This window comes from Camelus bactrianus, chromosome 6 (assembly GCF_048773025.1).
Source record: "Camelus bactrianus isolate YW-2024 breed Bactrian camel chromosome 6, ASM4877302v1, whole genome shotgun sequence".
Taxonomy (NCBI): Eukaryota; Metazoa; Chordata; class Mammalia; order Artiodactyla; family Camelidae; genus Camelus; species Camelus bactrianus.
The window spans coordinates 65783662-65802980 of record NC_133544.1 but is presented as its reverse complement, the minus strand read 5'-3'; the positions used below and the strand labels follow the sequence as shown (position 1 = coordinate 65802980).

The 19319-nt window shown below is 36.2% G+C and overlaps 2 protein-coding genes across 2 annotated transcripts; one reads left to right on the top strand and one right to left on the bottom strand.

Annotated features, from left to right (window-relative positions):
* Nucleotides 1-1378: 1378 nt before the first annotated feature.
* Nucleotides 1379-2305, top strand: LOC105076854 (olfactory receptor 4F3/4F16/4F29-like). The gene has a single exon (XM_010965084.2). The coding sequence runs from the start codon at nt 1379-1381 to the stop codon at nt 2303-2305; it is 927 nt and encodes a 308-aa protein (XP_010963386.2).
* A 6040-nt stretch (nt 2306-8345) lies between these two features.
* LOC105076853 (olfactory receptor 4F3/4F16/4F29-like) lies at nt 8346-9299 on the bottom strand. The gene has a single exon (XM_010965083.3). The coding sequence runs from the start codon at nt 9297-9299 to the stop codon at nt 8346-8348; it is 954 nt and encodes a 317-aa protein (XP_010963385.3).
* Nucleotides 9300-19319: the final 10020 nt, after the last annotated feature.

Below are 19319 nucleotides of genomic sequence, written 5' to 3'. Positions count from 1 at the left end.
TTTAGTTTCAATTTTGAAGTATTTTTTTCCTTAATTCTTCTTCACTTTTATAATATAGTCTCTAATTTTTTCTCTCTCTTCAGAACTCTTCCCAGTCTTTTTATGCATCTTCCCAGTTATATAATCAGGAATATTTTAATGTCTTTAAACATCCAATTTTATACTCTTCTATCTTTGCTGAATTATGATATTATAAATTCATTATCTGCTTTATCTACTACTCTTTCAATTGCATTCTAATATTCCCATTTGAACAATCCCTTCTTTATGTTTAGGTCATAATTTTCACACTATTGAAACCTTTAGCCAACTGTTCACAGAGGCAATATTTTAGTATCTCCTTCCCTCCTTTTCTATTCTAAGCATGTGTTAACAGTTAAGGTTACAAAAAAGGATAAACACAATTCCTCTTCTCAACCCATTTACATGTAAACTAACTACAAAGTAATGTGATCAGTGATGCTTTGGGGAATGAATGAAGTGCTATAACTAGGAACATAGACAGGGAAGGTATGAATCTGCTTAGACAGTGAAGAGGGGGTAGAAAAGGGAGTTTAAACATGATAGCATGTGTTTACTTTGAGGTGTGGATTGTACTTCTCTTCCAGAGAAGAACATAGATGGAGATGGTGGAAGGTCAGTTCTGGAAGAAGAACTAGTATATTTAAAGGCATGTAGTGTGTGGCACTGTCAGATAATATACAGATATGTATATATATAAGATAAGATGGATAATGATGTTGGATCATGAGGTGCAAGAAAGGAAGAAGGGAAAATGAGATAGGAAATGAAGTTAAAAAAAAAAAACCAAAAAACACATACCAGAGGGTTTTGATTGCTCTTTGGGAAGTTTGAGGGTCATCTGGAAGCAAAAAAAGACTCAAACCATTAACACTATGATTTGATCTCTTTTGAAAGTGGCTGGATTTTTCGTTGGAACAGCAAAAACAGTTGTAGGAGAGGATTCTGATGAGGTTTCACAGTAGATCTGGTGAAAACAGATGAAAGCAGGGGCAATGAGAAGAGAAAGGAAGAGATACAAGGCAGATGCATCAAATTAAAAAGGAAATTGTGACATATTTCACCCATTAAAAAAATACCCCAAACTGTATGATTGATATTATTCAATAGTTAACAATAAATAATTGTGAAGCAGAGGGTATTAAACAGAGAGACAACTTGGTGGTGGAGAACAGCTCCACATGACTGTCATGAATTTTTCTGTGTAATCACATTGCAAAGACTGTGAGGTAGTTTTAATGCTAGAGTAGAAAAAGGTGTTCATAACTTTGACCTCTCTTCTAATTTATTAATATAATTATTATAATCTAAATTTTCTCCTATTATCCTCCTTCAGGTAGCAATGCTTACAAAACCAATGTATGAAGCAAATCACTCTGTGGTGTCAGAGTTTGTATTCCTGGGACTCACCGATTCCTGGGAAATACAACTTCTCCTCTTTGTGTTCTCCTCCACATTTTACGTGGCAAGCATGATGGGAAACTCCCTCATTATTCTCACTGTGACTTCTGACCCTCGCTTACACTCCCCCATGTACTTTCTGTTGGCCAACCTCTCCTTCACTGACCTGGGAGTTTCTTCTGTCACTTCTCCCAAGATGATTTATGACCTTTTCAGAAAGCGTAAAGTCATCTCCTTCAGTGGCTGCATTACTCAAATCTTCTTCATCCACGTCATTGGTGGTGTGGAGATGGTGCTACTCATCGCCATGGCCTTTGACAGATATGTTGCCATATGCAAGCCTCTCCATTATCTGACCATTTTGAGCCCAAGAATGTGCATCTCCTTTTTAGTGGCTGCCTGGATGATTGGCCTTATCCATTCCATGGTTCAGCTGGCTTTTGTGGTAAACTTACCCTTCTGTGGTCCTAATGTGTTGGACAGCTTCTACTGTGACCTTCCTCGGTTCATCAAACTTGCCTGCATAGACACCTACCAACTAGAGTTCATGGTCACAGCCAACAGTGGATTCATCTCTGTTGGCTCCTTCTTCATTCTGATCGTTTCCTACATCGTCATCATTCTCACTGTTCAGAAACACTCTTCATCAGGTTCATCCAAGGCTCTGTCCACACTTTCAGCTCACATCACAGTGGTAGTCTTGTTCTTTGGCCCTTTGATATTTTTCTATATATGGCCATTTCCCTCCACACACCTGGATAAATTTCTGGTCATTTTTGATGCAGTTCTCACTCCTTTCCTGAATCCTGTTATTTACACATTCAGGAATCAAGAAATGAAGGTGGCAATGAAGAGGGTATGCAGACAGTTACTGAGTTACTGAAAGATCTTGTAAGTGATGATTGTATTGTAAGAGCTTTTATTGATTACTGATGCTTACTGTTGACGGTAAAATTCAGAGAAGAGCTCTTGTTTGTCCTCCCTTGATTTGATTACACAAAGAAACTGAATCCATTTTGTCTTTCACTTAAGAACATTTACTTTTTAAAAGAGAGACTTACCTATAAAGTATTTATAATCATACTTTATAGAAATCTTGAGGCTCAATTCCTAAGGAATAATATTTATAAGAAGTAATTCTTATAAATATATAAGAGGTATGATTTCTTTAATGCCTTCAGAACAGGGAGAAGTATTTCCCAATCTATCCTAACTCAGGATAAATTCATCTTAACTTGACAACATCTTCAAACACCCTATTTCCAAATATGGTCACATTCACAGATATTGAGGCTTAGGATTTCATCATGTCTGTTTGGTGGACACAAATCAACCCACAACAGTAGCATAGCATTGGTATCTGAAAACAAAAATGATTGTAGGATAGCTATCCATTATAAGAGTGAAAATATATTTAAAATAAATAGAAGAAGGTACTTTAGGTCTTTCATAGGCAATTAACTATATTTTTAACTTAACAAAGTATGTAAAGTCACCATAAGGCACAAAAAGTTATTCTTGTGAGGGAAAGAATCTCTAGAATTCTACACTAGTAATAAACTAGGAATATTACACAAATGGTAAAGAATAACATTTACTATTTTTAGTCAAGAACAGAATGAATGCATGTGTATATGGTACACATATATATGTATATATTCTCTTTCAGATTCTTTCCCATTATAGTTTATTAAAAATACTCAATGTAGTTCTCTGTGCCATACAGTAGGCCCTTGTTGTTTATCTGTTTTATATAGAGTAGTGTGTACATGTTAATCCCAAACTCCTAACGTATTACCTCTGTTTCCCACCTTTCTCCTTTGGGAACCATAAATTTGTTTTCTATGTCTATAAGTCTATTTCTGTTTTATAAATAAGTTCATTTGTGTAATTTTTTTTATATTTCACATACAAGTGATATCATATAATATTTATCTTAGAGGTTATATTTCAGTGGACTCACTACAAAACAGTCAGAATTATAATTCTAATTGATTAACAAGTAATTTTATATTTTACATAATTTTAAATGCTTACTTTATACTCCACTTCGGCAAGATCAGGAAGAAGACCTATAGCTATTTTATAAAAAATGTTATCAAACCCATCTTAGTGTATAAGAATTAATTTTGATAATCTGAATTTGGATTCTCATATAAAAATGCTCTGAGTCAATTTCTATGAGAATTTTTTTTTCTGGAAAAGATGGCATATATAAAACAGTAGAAATTCTGTTTTTTCCCCAAAACGTTTAGGGGAATATTAGTCAGAACTTAATCTCCATAGAGCGACATTAACAGAATTCCTCCAAGAGGCTTTATTTAATTTGTTAATATATCCTTGAAGTAGGAAAATGCCTTACACTCATATAATGAGGGAAAAAACTCAATTACATAAACAGTCACACATGAAACTACGAGGCTCAGTTTTAGAATTTCAGCTATAGATCAAGGCTTACATATACCAAGAAATTAAAAGTATATAGATGGATACAGAAAATCTCACACTGAATCTCTAATTGAATTTCTATTCTACTTCCAATGGAAATAAGACAAATATATTGAAAAAAAAAATGGAAACAAACAGGTTGAAAAAACAAGGCAAATAACAACTCAAATTCTCCATCATCTCTCATCTGATGGAGAACAGGTCCCTTCCACCCTGAGAGAGATTACCAAGTGATCAGACGTTGCTGAGGCAGGCACTCCTGGGGCCATAAGGAGTCCAAGCCCCAGAATGACGCCACCTAGTGCTCCTCCGATCTGGAGCCACAGTCCTTACTGATCACCAGCCCAGCAGAAAGGAAGGAATCAGTATGCTAAGTCCATTTAGTAATGTAATTTACCCTTTGCCCTAATTGGTAAGTATCTCATATGACCAAATAACTGAATGAATTCCTTCTGTTAACCAACCAAACTGCTGTGGTCGTGGGACTACCATGTGATCATGAGACTATTTAATAGTACATATTAAATATGAAACTACGTGTACACCATTTCGGAGAAACTCCACTTCTCATTATATAGACTTTGGAAGCACTTGAACACGTGTGTAAGAACACATGTAAACATATTTGTTATTACCTTGTAGAAGTAAACACTTGAAAAAACTCAAATGTCCATTAATAAGACAATGTTGAACTGTTCTCATGGCTACTCTTTAACTGCCTTTTCATATCCAGTTTTCATCTTGTCCACTCTGCTCTGTGCCCTGTAACACTGAACTTTATGGGTTGAACAACCAGTAGCTCTTGCCCGCTGACTTCTACTTGGGTGTAGCTATTGAAGCCATGGCAGGGATTTGGAGGACAAGAAGAAAGTGAAATCAGGCTATTAATTCCTTCAGCTTCCTTCCTTCTGAGCTTTGTCTTGGCGAGTACAGCATTCCTCCAGCGAAACCCTCAGCTCTTGTAGCTGGTGCTCTCCTGTTGCTGCTGCTGCTTTCTCTGGGTTATGGTGGTGTTCCCGCCCATCGCCCCTCAGCCTGAGGGACAGTAATGCCTGTTGTTACTAGCCCTGGATACGTTACCCTTCCTTGTTGGTTCATCCAATACGGCATATCCCTATGTATCTCAGATTTTCCTCATTTATAGCATTTCAATGTGACATTTTTTTCTGGTGGGACCCTAACATAAGTATTTGTACAAAGAGAAGTCCCAGGAAACGATGCCTCAAAATGGGATTCTGGTGATGTTTGGCTTACATATTGAGGGTTACCTCTATATATTCCTTGTCTGGGAGACATTAAACTTTGATCATATATGGCTCACAGTTACTCTGATTACTCAAATCATCAGTTGCATTTGCATAAAATGAAGTTCAAGTGAAAGGCAAGGCACTAGCATCCACATACAACTAAACGTCACAGTTCATTGGTCTCCCAACACCTTACCCTTCCTGGTGGTGGAGCAGCACCTTTTTCCAAGTCTGAATGAACCAGCCTTTCCTTGGGTAAAAACATTTTTGGCTTTATCTGGAGCAGCTCTAGGACCCTAAAGAGCATTAGGTCCCAACCTAATCTGGACAGAGAAGTACAAACACTGCTGTAATAAATACAGTTTTATACTAAAAGAATTGTAGGATCTTGGCAATATGGGCCAGAGTCTAGGGAACAAGTGTTTGTGTGAATTCTAAGGATATTACACCAAAAAAGACAAACTATTAGACTAAGTCAGGCAAAATTTATTGACATACATGTATTTACCTGATACCTTAGATATTAATGTGTTACTGTGCGTACCTGGAGTGGTGTTAATAGCTTACTTGATTGGTTAATTAAATCTTGTACTTGATGAAGATATTTCTTGTAAATGTTCATCAAAGGGCAATCATTTTAGAAAAGACTCTTAATAATCAGGTGGACTAGATACGCATTTACTGGATCTCAGTCAGCTCCTGACTATAATCAGTCCAGGGCTTGATCAGGGGGCACATGTGCAAAGTGACCGTGGTGACAGGGGTGGAAGCTATTGGCTCAATACCACGGACTCCCTCTCCACCAAGCTGATCTGTGTACTGCCATCACCAAGTCCCAACCTGCCAGGGGATGAAACAAATTTGGCACTGTTCCTTGGGGAAATTAGCTAGCTACCTAGTGGCACATTGATTACACTGGACCTCTCTTATCATGGAAGAGGCAGTGATTTATCCCAGCACGAATAGGTGCACATTTCACAGTGGATTTGCCTTCCTGTCTCCTCTCATGGCTTCACACTGTGTCAACTTAGCTAAACCAGAACTATGTTTCCAGAATCCCTTCCATGTATGTTTCCATATTAGGCTTCACCACAGTTAAAGTTTGTGTGAGGTTTGGAACAAGGAAGTGAAGCAGTAGCCATTTTGGTTCTGAAGACCAGAACAGGGCGAGTGCGTTACAGCTCAGGCCTGCTGCTGGCTCACCTTGCTGCTGTGGGACAACACCTTGGGCCTGCAGCTCCTCTGGCTCCTACTGGGTTTCCACCTCAGCGCCTCCAAGTCCTGGGCCAGGTGCAAGTGCATCTTCATGATGAAGAGCATCAGCTTATTCAGGTCACCTGCATCATCAAAACTGGAAGCAGTGAGAGACAGACACACAGTTCTAGGTTATCCTTGGTCTCCTTCGCTTCCTGCCCATTTTCCCTTCCAGACAGCTGGTTTCCCTTCCAGGCTTCAGACTCAGCATGAGCTTCAGTGGCAATAGACTTATACTGCTTAATGTCTATCCCCTACAGTAACTCCTTTATTCTAAATCACTCACAGTGGTTCTACTTTTCTGATCGAACTCTGAATAACACACCCTAAACATGTCTGCCAGCCCAGTCATTTGCAGATTTATAGAACGTCTTATCCTTACCATGATATCTACATTGAGTTGCATCTAACCAGAGATATATTTTACAGCGAATGAAGTACGAAATTTTACACATATGAACTCATTGTTCTATTTATATGTTTCAACACTTTTAAAAGCAACTGACTTGATTAGTGGAATGGCTTATGAGGCTATACAGCTAGATATTAAAATTTCAAGCAATGAATGTGAAACAAAACAATGATGTGTATAAAAAACATTTGGCAATATTTGCCTAGCTCAGATTTGATGGATTTATTTAAAGAAACTTAGACATTTTTTACTAGCAAATATTTTACTAAAGCAAGACTAGAATTTGAAATTCACTGTTACAATGACATAGCGAATGTATCTTGGGATATTCCCTCTGCTCTGAACTAGAAGCTCTAAATGTTACTAACCATCCTCTGTAATTTTCTAGCACGATGGTGTAGCTCACAAAGTCAGCTGTAAACAGAAGATTTTAATTGAAGAGAATAATAAAGAAAACTTTTTTCCAAAAATAAATATAGTTATGTAAAATTTTGTTTAAGTTTCTCATGGGGATGAGGTGTGATATTACTGCAATGTATACACTATTCCTTACTGTGGGTCACAGCTGAAAAAGTGAGAGCCTCTTCTGTAAGTGACCCTCCCTTCCCTTGCCATTTGATTATTCTCCTCTCGCTCACACCCCACAGCAGAGCTCCTGTGACAAAACAACCAGCTTCTCAAAACATGAAACCTGTGTAGGGGAGAAATCTATAATAACTATAAGAGAACATTTTTAAAGGGGCAGCAGTAAGGGAAGTTAGAAGGGGACAGAGCTGCAATGCAGGGGAGTGGGGAAAGACAAAGGAATACTGGGGTGTGGATAAAGAGAAAGGAGAGGGAAAGGGAAAATAATCTTGTCCTAGCCCAGAGACCTAAGTAGCTGAAGAAAAATGAAGAGGAAGATATAGGAAGAAAAGAGGAATAAAAATTTAATGGGTTTGAGTAGCATACTGTTAGTCACAAAGAAAAATCCTTGTGTTTCCCAGTTCTTTGTATCCCAAGAACAGCTCCTGTGGCTTCTACTCAGAGAGGTGTGACCTCATACTTGTATATTCTCAAAGAGTCTCTGTAGGTGCTATCGAAAAAATTTTCCCTTTTCCCACAGACCTGGCAGAGACTCAAAGGAGGAGTAGAATGTGGGCGAGCTGCAGCATACAATACAAAGATACCGTTCAATCCTCACTTAGAGAACCCCTATTAGGTACTGATAGGAATTCCTGTCTGTGAGACAGGCTTCTGTAAAAAGAGAGAATTCTCCCTGTTCTGAAGGCCTTAAAGAAGTATGTCCAGTTTTGTATTTGTAATAATTACTTCATATAAATATTATTCCTTAGGAATTGAGGCTCAAGATAACTATAATCTTTGGTTATAAATACTTCATATATAACTCCTTTTCTATTTTCAGAAGTGAATGTCTTTCCCTCTTAAGTGAAAGACAGACTGAATTCAACTTTACTGTGTATAATCAAATCAAAGTAGGACAAAGAAAACTTTCTCTCTGAATTTGACCATCAATAATGAACATGAGTAATCAACAGGAGCTCTTACAATACAATCATCACTTAAGAGATCTTTCTATAACTGACTAGCTGTCTGCACACCCTCCTCATTGCCACCTTCATGTCTTGGTTCCTAAATGTGTAAATTACAGGATTCAGGAAAGGAGTGAGAACTGCATCAAAGAAGGCCAGAAACTTATCCAGGTGTGTGGAGGGAAATGGCCATATATAGAAAAATATCAAAGGGCCAAAGAACAAGACTACCACTGTGATGTGAGCTGAAAGTGTGGACAGAGCCTTGGATGAACCTGATGAAGAGTGTTTCTGAACAGTGAGAATGATGACGATGTAGGAAATGATCAGAATGAAGAAGGAGCCAACAGAGATGAATCCACTGTTGGCTGTGACCATGAACTCTAGTTGGTAGGTGTCTATGCAGGCAAGTTTGATGAACCGAGGAAGGTCACAGTAGAAGCTGTCCAACACATTAGGACCACAGAAGGGTAAGTTTACCACAAAAGCCAGTTGAACCATAGAGTGGATAAGGCCAATCATCCAGGCAGCCACTAAAAAGGAGATGCACATTCTTGGGCTCAAAATGGTCAGATAATGGAGAGGCTTGCATATGGCAACATATCTGTCAAAGGCCATGGCGATGAGTAGCACCATCTCCACACCACCAATGACGTGGATGAAGAAGATTTGAGTGATGCAGCCACCGAAGGAGATGACTTTACACTTTCTGAAAAGGTCATAAATCATCTTGGGAGAAGTGACAGAAGAAACTCCCAGGTCAATGAAGGAGAGATTGGCCAACAGAAAGTACATGGGGGAGTGTAAGCGAGGGTCAGAAGTCACAGTGAGAATAATGAGGGAGTTTCCCATCATGCTTGCCACGTAAAATGTGGAGGAGAACACAAAGAGGAGAAGTTGTATTTCCCAGGAATCGGTGAGTCCCAGGAACACAAACTCTGACACCACAGAGTGATTTGCTTCATACATTGGTTTTGTAGGCATTGCTACATGAAGGAGGATAATAGGAGAAAATGTAAATTATGAAAATTATATTAATAAATTAGAAGAAGAGGTTAAAATTATGAAAGCCTATTTCTAAATTAGCATAACAACTAACTAATGTGCTCATGACCTCTAAAATGTGTTCACACAGAAAAAGTGGTACCTGTCATGTGGAGCTATTCTTACCACCAGCATGTCTCTGCATTTAAAACCCTCTGCTTCCTCCCAGGTTTGATGCCCTGTATTACTCATGAGATACAACATGTTCAACAGAAGTAACAGGAATTCAACCCAAACCTTTTGATTTTTGGTTCAAAACTAATATGATTTGACCTCAGTCACATCTAATTAGCCACTACTGTGATCGCTTCCAAGCCTATAGACCTTCATCTGGCTCCACCTGTGGAATTATATTCATCTTCAATATTACTTAAATGTTTGCCACATCTATGAAGTCTTGTTTTATTATTACTAGCATTTATTTTACTGTCTTTCATATTGTAGTTAACTGATTGCAGTTCTAATTTACCAAGTAGATGCCAAGCTTCACGAAGGCCAGGATTTTGCCTCATTCATATTTATACTCCCGAAAGCAATGAAAAAGTGGTCCACACAGAGTTGCAGATCCATAAATTCTCCGTTCAGTTTGTATCATACTATGCACAGAGTTTGTGAGTATTTAAAAACTTCTCTAGCAAATTTCTGATTTTGTATTTTAAAAAAGTAATAGTCCATGAAAGACTAGAAATTAAACAAATCTTATCCTTCAACATAGGTAATTTGAGAAGCACTGCTATAGGGTACCTAGCACATGATCTGAAAAGCTTAAAACTATGAAATGTATAATATACTGGTAAGCACTTTGTACAAATCTCTGTATAAGGGCTTATCACATTACCTTGTAATTACTCTTATTTAGATACAGATCATAGCTTAGCAATAGGAATGTATGTTTTGGATTTAGATTACTGAGATTTATACTGTTGTTCATTCATTGACAGCTTTACTTTGGGCAAGTTCCTTAATCTCTTTGATCTTCAGTTTATTTATCTATGAAATCGTAATTAATAACAAATGCATCTTAATCATATGGCTGTATTAAGTATTCAGCAAATGTTATGTTTACTTCTCTTCATTTCACTTGCCCTAATAGCACTCAAAACATGAGACATAATGAATGATAAGAAAATAAAACACTATTGACCAACAGGGAGCATTGGACTTTCACATCAGAAAATATATTTCAATAAATAATTATGATAATTATAATATCCACATTTTCTTAGTGATAGAAATTAAATTGTCTTGTATAAGTTTAATTGATTTGCTCCCAAAGAACACTGCATTTCTTAGCAGTACTTACCACAAATGTAATTTATTATTTTGTTCAATTTCTCCTTCCCAACTAGGCTTCCAGCCCTATAAAGTTAAGGACCACATATCTCTTCTTCAATCCAGTGTATCAAAAATTTATAATCACAAATATTTATTTGCTTAAAGGATGAATAAAATATGCAGTTGTCCCTTGAGCAACATGGGTTTGAATTTTGTGAGTCCACTTACATGCGTTTTAATTCCACTAAATATGCAAAAATTATACGTATAGAACATTGTGCAAGAATGTATTGAAATGGACAGCCTATCCTTGTATAGGCATAAACTGGGTAATATTTAATATAAAATTAATAACATGTTAGTTTTCTTACTCATTTATAACTCTGCTTTCAAGAATTACTTTACCATACAGGATGCATCTACCTCTCCTTCAACTGGAGAAACGGCCTATCAGTCTATGATCACAGATAAGTGGGTTTTTTAAAAAAGTTACCATGTTTCCATTACAAAGTTATGAATATGATTATAAAACTATATGCCATAAAATTTTTATAACAATTCATTGAGTATTGTATAGGTTAGGCTACTGTGAAACAACTGTGTTGATTACCCTAAGCTATCATAAGGCAATCATATTGCTGCTTCTACATTATCAATACATTAATTGTTATAACTAAATAATCAGTTTCACTTTATCTTCTCATTATTTTTAATGGAGTTACTGGGACTGAACCTAGGACCTTGTGCATGCTAAGCATGTACTCTACCACTGAGCTATGCCCAACACCCATCTTTTCATTTTTGATGTCCAGTGTTAATGATATGTGTAACAACCACAATGTTTTCTATCCCATAAGACATAAAGATGTAGGCACTGATAGACTGATGACTTATCTTGTAAACAGATGATGTAAACACAGTACTGTAAAAGTATTTTCCCTTATGATTTCTTAATAAATTTTCCTTTCTCTGGCTTACTTTATTTTAAGGATACAGTATATAATACATACAATGTACAAAATATGTGTTAATCTACTATATTATTGGTAAGCCTCCCAGTGAACAATAGGCTATTAGTCATTAAGTTTTGGAGAAGACAAAAATTATATGCAGATTTTCCACTGCCTAGGGGTTCAGTGTCAATACCCCTAAGTTTTTCAAGGATGTATTTGCTTGTGTTAGATACTAACCATGTGAATAAAGAAGGAAAGATCAAGAGTCTAGGGAATTCAGGAAAGTGAAAATTTTGTCTTAAATGGAATCCAAAAGTAGGAATAGGACTGACTAAAAGGAAGTCTTCAATCTAGTCAAAGAGACTGAAATCAATGAGGTCAACTTTGGGAACTACTATAAATTCAATAGTCCTTATTTAGGAAAATCTCGTGTCATTATAGATCAGGAAATAAATACCCAAATATGTTAAATAACTTGACAAAAACCATAAATTTACTTAGTATTAGAGCTTATGCTAGAACCCAAATCTACTGACTCCCAGATTGGTCACCTCTCCAGTTTTCTGTTTTATATTTTCCTTTATTCATGACTTCTTGAGGATACAACCTGAACAAAAGCATGCGACAGAGTGACAGCAGAAATTGTTGGGGGAAAATAAGCCCCTATTATAGCTGGTGACTGCCATTTATTGACATACTGGTAACAGGTGCCTTGGTCTCCATGATTATTCACTCCTGACAACCTTCTATCACTAATTAATGTACCTCAGTATTCCTGGGAAAGTTGGCATATGCTGAAACATTCGTTCTTACTCTACTTGTTTGGACAAGTACTCTTACATGGAACAGATGGTTTTTCGGATGGACTCATGATATAAAATGCCAGTTTAATTTGTTCTACTGTATGACCTAACTACTTAGAAGCCTCCATAAATTTGCCTGTATTCAAGCTCCATCTCCTTCATGAAATCATTCCTGATTCCTCCAACTGAGTAGTTATCTGATTCTAGTGTTTTACTTTAATTCCTCAAGTGGGTCATAAGACAATCCTACCCATCGTATTTCTTTATAAGTTCCACAGTACCTGGAAGAATGGTATAGGACTTAACAAGTCACGTGAAAGTATATTGAGGTTGATCACCAAACTCAGTGCAGATACAGGGACTCTAGACTTTTCCTGGGAAATTATATTAAACATACACTGTGTATGATGGCATTATTCTTTGACTTTGTCTTTATTTTAGCTCTTACAAGATCTCTTAGAAATTATTTTAATTTTTTTTTAAAGAAGCTGCATAGGATAATGAAATGAGTATAGGCTTCAGTATTTGAAGAACAATATTTCATATTCTGCTACCTAACAACTTGGTGATTTGGGGAACATACAGTTAATCTCTGAGCCCTTTCCAACCTGTAAAATGGAAAAAATTCATGTCTAAGGAAATTGAGAATGTGAGATAATTATTTTTCTCATCAAACCCAGTTAATTCCTCCTCTTTAATGTCCCTGGAAATACCATATATGTCCACAATGAGGTCATATAAAGTAAATTACTGTAAATTAATACAATGTAATGTAATGAATTAATTGGAAAGGAAACTGAAAGAATCAGATATATATTTGTCATCATGAAAAAAATCTCAAAAATATAATATTGAATGAAAAATATCAAATTATAAAATAATATATGTAAAGTGATATAATTTTGTGATTTAAAAAAACAATACTTATTAAATAAATAAAGTAAACAAGTATAAAGAAGGATATCCAACAACTTCAGAATAGTAATTTTCTCTGGAGAAGGAAAAAGAGGAATCTTATAGGACGAATGAATCAATTCTATTTGTAATGATTTACTACCAATAAAAACCTGATAGAAAAAAATTAAATGTTTACTGTTAAATATTGAACAATACCAAAGATACAGTTTTGGATACTCTTTAAATGGGTGAAATATGTCACAATCACTTTTTACATTTAATGCATCTGCCTTGTATCTACTCCTTTCTCTTCTCACTGCCCCTACTTTCATTAGTTCTCACCAGATCTGCTATGAAATCTCATCAGTATTTACTCCTTCAACTGTTTTTGCTGTTCCGACAAAAATCCAGTAGCTTTCAAAACAGACTGAATCACAATGTTAGTCATTTAATGAGTCCTTTTTTGCTTCCAGATGACCCTCAAACTCTACACAGAGCACTCAAAGCCCTCTAGTATCTGTTTTTTTTTTTTTTAGACCTCATTTTCCCTCCTTCCTTTCTTGCATCTCATGATCTGACATCACCTATATGGCACCTATGTGGCATCTGACAGCGCCACACACTACATGCTTTTAAATATACTAGTTCTTCTTCCTGAACTGACCTTCCACCATCTCCACCCACTGCTCTTCTCTGGAAGAGAAGTACAATCCACAATGCAAAGTAAACACATGCTATAATGTTTACTCTCCCTTTTCTACCACCCCTTTACAGTCTAAGCAGATTCATACCTTCCCTGTCTGATTCTACTCATAAAACTTTATTCATTTCCCAAAGCATCACTGATCACATTACTTTATAGTTAGTTTACATGTAAACAGATTGAGAAGAGGAATTTTGTTTGTTTGTTTGTTTGTTTGTTTGTTTATCTTGTAACCTCAACTGATAACACACGCTCAGGATAAAAAAATGAGGGAGGGAGACACTAAAAATATTGCCTTTGTGAAAAATTGGCAAAAGGTTTCTATGATGTGGAAATTATAACCTAAACATACTAAAGATAGCCTTCAACATGGGAAAATCAGATTGCAATTAAAATAGTAACAGGTATAGTAGATTATGTGTTTATAAAATAATAATTCAACAAAAATGAAGAGGATATAATTCGGTGTTTAGAAATATTAAAATATGTCTGATTATATAACTAAGAAGATGGATTAAAAGGCTGAAGAGATGGAAAAAATAGAGAATAGTATATTATAAAAAAGAATAAGAATTAAGGAAAAAATAGACACATCAAAATGAAAATTAAAAAGAAAGAGGAAATAAGGAAAGTATGCGTATAATGACAAAGAGGAGAAAGACAAAGCCCACTTTAAATTAAGAAGTACTTTATGGGATGTGATTTTCATTACTTTCTGGGTCCACTCCAGAAATTCTATAATCATAACTTTTTAGTACTGTGTCTGCAGGCGTCCTCTAAGCACTCAGTCTCTTAGAAGATTTTCTCCATAATCCCTTATCAGTGATACACATCAAGCTGTAATTTTATTTTCCCTTTGGATCTCCAATACCTTCTACTACATAAGTACTTGGAATTTGAGGAAAATGAGTTTACAGGGGAAAGGAAATATAAATATGTAACCTAATAGGACAACACTGACTGTTCTTTAGTTATCTTGGAAAGAGTACCGGGGAAAAAAGGTTAGAATAAGTTAAAAATAAATTTACCCTAGGTGCACCAAAAGGAAGAGGAATATAGAACCAAAAATCAGAGAATATAGAAACTCACAGTTTGAAGTATATAACTATCTGTGACTATTGCCCTGAGCAATAGTCATGGTATAGAGACACCAGGATATGATGTCTGGTCACTTAGAAGTCATCAAATAAATGCCTACAATCAACTTCCCGGTTGACTATGTTCTCAAACCACATTCTCTTATAGATTGGCTTTGCTCAAAAGAGAAAGCTGTTAGATTATTTTTCTCAAACACATTAGTTATAACCATTTGTTTTAACAAATTATTCATGATATAGAAGAAGAGACCTAGCTCTTTGCCTTTTATTGTGAATAATTCATTATTTTGACTCATATTGAATAGATCAATCTTCCAGAAACAGAGTTCTAGACATTTAAATTTATACATGAGGGAAATACTGTAAGCTTGTGTTCCAAATAATAGAATTATCAAAACTGAAAGAGATCTACAGACATCTCTTGGTTTTGAAAATCTAAATTGTCATTCACATAAATTTCCTTCTTAATCTAAGAATATTCAGAGGTTATAACTTCCTTTAGCTGAAATGTCCTGCATTTTATCTTTCAAGTTGTCATAAGTTCTTATCTACACCTAGGTAAAAATTTGCCTCTCCTAATTTAAGAATACCCCTTTTATTTGTTATAACTGTGTGCAATATAAATAATTTTTAGTGTGTTTCAATTAACTTTTTATTATATAAACTCAACAAAGTTGCCCAATAGCTTTCTGTTCCCAAGACTCAAAAATTAAATCTCCTTCATGTTTCTCTTAGAATCTCTTTCCCGTCTACCTCCCATTTCAAGGAAAAAAAAAAAAAAAACTACTTGTCAACTTTCTCTAAACCCTTCTGCATTCTACTTACACTTTAGAGACTAAATTAATAAAAAAAAAATTCTAAAATTGTAAAGCACTTAAAAGAGCAGGGAACCAACTGATCTCTTGGTAGTTCACTTTATTTGTGTAATTTCCACAACACATTTTAAGATGATATTTATACTGAAAATAGTTTATTCAAGTTTGAGTTTTTGGCTGTCTCTTCTATTCAGGTATCTCCTATTCAGACTTTTACATCTCAAAAATTTAATAAGTACCTAATAAATGTGCTTCCAATTCAGGAAGAGAATCAGTTTATACTTCATCTCTTTTGAAAAAATAATGGAGATTACAAATCTAGTTTTCTTAGTTTCATGTGTTACCAGTTTTTCTTACCTGTTTATCAGGTTACAAATGGTGAGAATCATTCACATAATTATCACTGGCAACAGAGCTCTCAATCCCAAATATTATGAATCCATTTGACTTTTCCTAGTATCTTTCGCATTACCCTAATACAGTGTGTTTGTAGTTAAAAGTCAAGGTTTACTTTCTCCAACATGCCAATACCCTTCTTACTTTTATTCTCGACTACTAGTCAATTTGTTACCTCAGATGCTAGCTCGTCTGCTTTAGGCAGCAGTCATGCTGAAGATATGACTAATGCTCATAGCAGTTCCAAAACAGAATCATGTGTGACAATAGAGCTACTCTACTTACTGTTCAATTTATGCTCACTCTTTTATTTTACCTGTACAAAGAAAAGAACATCCTCATAAAATTTTAGATTTTCTTGTGTTCTCTTATACAAAGTTCCATATCATCTTGCCATATGTGGAAATGAAGGTTATTAACAGTTTGAGAGGACAGTGACCAAGTGCGACTGCAAAGACAGGAGTTTACAAGTAGTTCATGGATCAAGGGACTTTACCCCTAGAGACCTGTTTAGTTTGACCAGAGAAAAGGTCCTAACGACTCATAATAAGACACTAGAGACAAAGAGGAAACAACATATATTTATCAACATAGAAAGACAGAACACACTGTACTCAAGATTTTGTTACCTTGATTTATAACCTTTAAATATTTCAATATTTGGCTTATGGGCTTACATTTTTAGTGTTTCCCTAGTCCTCACAGCTGTCAGAGGCAAGCCCTTTCCACCTGCTGGTGCAGTGCCATGAGGAGCCCAAAGTTGTCAGAGGCCAGTCTTAGCTGTGTTCCCTTTTGAACATTGTCTTCTGGAGCACTGTGAACACTGAGCCTACTAAACCAAAGTAGAAAGGAATAGAAAGCATACATTTCCATAATAAATGATTTGGTCCTATGGTTAAAGTGACTTTTCCCCCTTTCAGTTTATATATGCCGGCTATAGGACAGATGGCTATATATAATGGCTACTGGTTTAAGATATATTCTGCATCAAGTAGACAGCATACTAAATTTGCAAGGAGTTTATGTCCCAGTTGATACAAAAGCTGAGCATTCACCGGGCCATTCCATCACTTCATCAGTGAGCTGTCTCTTCGTTCTGGAGCGTAAGTGAGTACAGTAAATTCAATGGATGTGAATTTGTTGTCGTACTTTACTCGCTATAAAAACGTGTCCAGAACTGAAGTTTCATAGGGCAAAATAGGAACAGATAATGCAGAAAAGGTATTCTATAGGTCTATAATGGTAGTGTTAGCAGAAACACTGTGGTTGGGAGAGAAAATAATCACCCAGAATAAATTAATATCACCATCAAGACAAGTCTCTAATCTTTCCAGAAAATTTGGATGCAAATCTACTGAGAGTACAGTAAGGTGTGGCACCATAGAATGTACTGAGGATTTACTTCTGCATCGACACCTTGGGCACTCAGCCATGATGGCAGCCAGATCACCTAGTGAGGGGAAATTCACACCACTGAGTTTACACAGAGACCAATTTTATGGTATGGCCACTGTTTACTATCAATTAAGAATGAATTAGTACATGATACCAATGAGCAATATGAGGATAACTGGGAAAAGAGGCTTATTTACATCACAGAAGCAATCATCTTATTCTTGTACAGTGAGTAATCTCTAATAGACTTTTACATGGGCATTCCCTGTGTCTACTCTGAAAATTCCACCCATATACCTCTCTGTAGACTCCACCTGAAGAAATTTATACTCTTATTCTTTTTAGGTCTTAAACAAACCAACCAAGGATTAGCCCTTCCCACAATTAGTAAGATCTGTAACACAGGCCATCTTTCCTTCCAAGGGAAGGGTACAACTAAAGCTACTCCCTGGCTTGGCATAGAACAACCTCATTCCTCCCACAGGCACACTGAATCTATACCTACATAAAGAGCAATTACTGTTGAAGAAGATCTGATTGCCGATTGAACAGCTACTACACAGAGATAGTCTATATAAAAATGAGTAGGAAGGATGGAACACAGTACCCATGGGAACCCCACATCCATCAGGGCAACCTCCAAGGAGGGATATAGCTGAGGGGCAAAGTACATACTCAACTACCCTGAGATACAGTGAAAAAATAGTTGTTTAAAGGGCACCTAGACTACATACGAAGGAAATCCATTTTGTAATCCTAGGTCATCTCTCAAAAAATCAGGAAACTCCTGGAACCCTCTCTGAGATCTGAGGTGCTAATGAGTCCCATTTTTTAAAATCCTCTTAGCCCATATCCCTGGTCTGCACCTCCTCAATCCTCATCATTCCTCAAAGATGACCATGGGCACAAAACTCCCCAGGCACCGCCCCTAGCCTGGATACCCCTGCTCCAGCCAGCCTGTCAAAGCCCCAAGGCACAAGAAGTCTACTTACTTAGAGGATGCTGCCACATAAGGCCACTCTTTCAAGACCAGGAGAGTTAGCTGTTTCACCTAATTAACAGAAATAAGAAATGTTAGTCAAACAAAGTGAGAAGACAGAGGAATATGTTCCAAATAAAAGAACAAAATGAAGCACCAGAAAAACCCTAATGAAATGGAGCTAAATAATTCATGTGATAGTTAAAAAAAAACTATCAGATAAATCAAATTTGGAAGAAGAAAGGATACAGTCAGTTAGAAGTTGAACAAATACTTTGAAAATATAAGAAAGAATCAATCTGAACTGAAGAATTCAATAACTGAAATAAAAAATAAACTAGAGGGAATCAACAGCAGATCAGACGATACGGAACAGATAAGCAATCTGTAAGGTGGAATAGTGGAAGTCACCCAATCTGAAGAGAGAAAATGAAGTTGTTTTTTTTTAAATGATGAGAGTTTAAGGAAACTCTGGAACAACATCAAAGGAAGTAATATTCACATTATAGGGTTTCATGAAGGAGAAGGGAGAGAGGAGAAAGAGAACTTCTTTGAGTAAATAATGGCTAAAAACTTCCCTACCTTGGCAAAGTAAACAGACATCAGGTAGAAGAAGCATAGAGAGTCTTAAACAAGACAAACCCAAA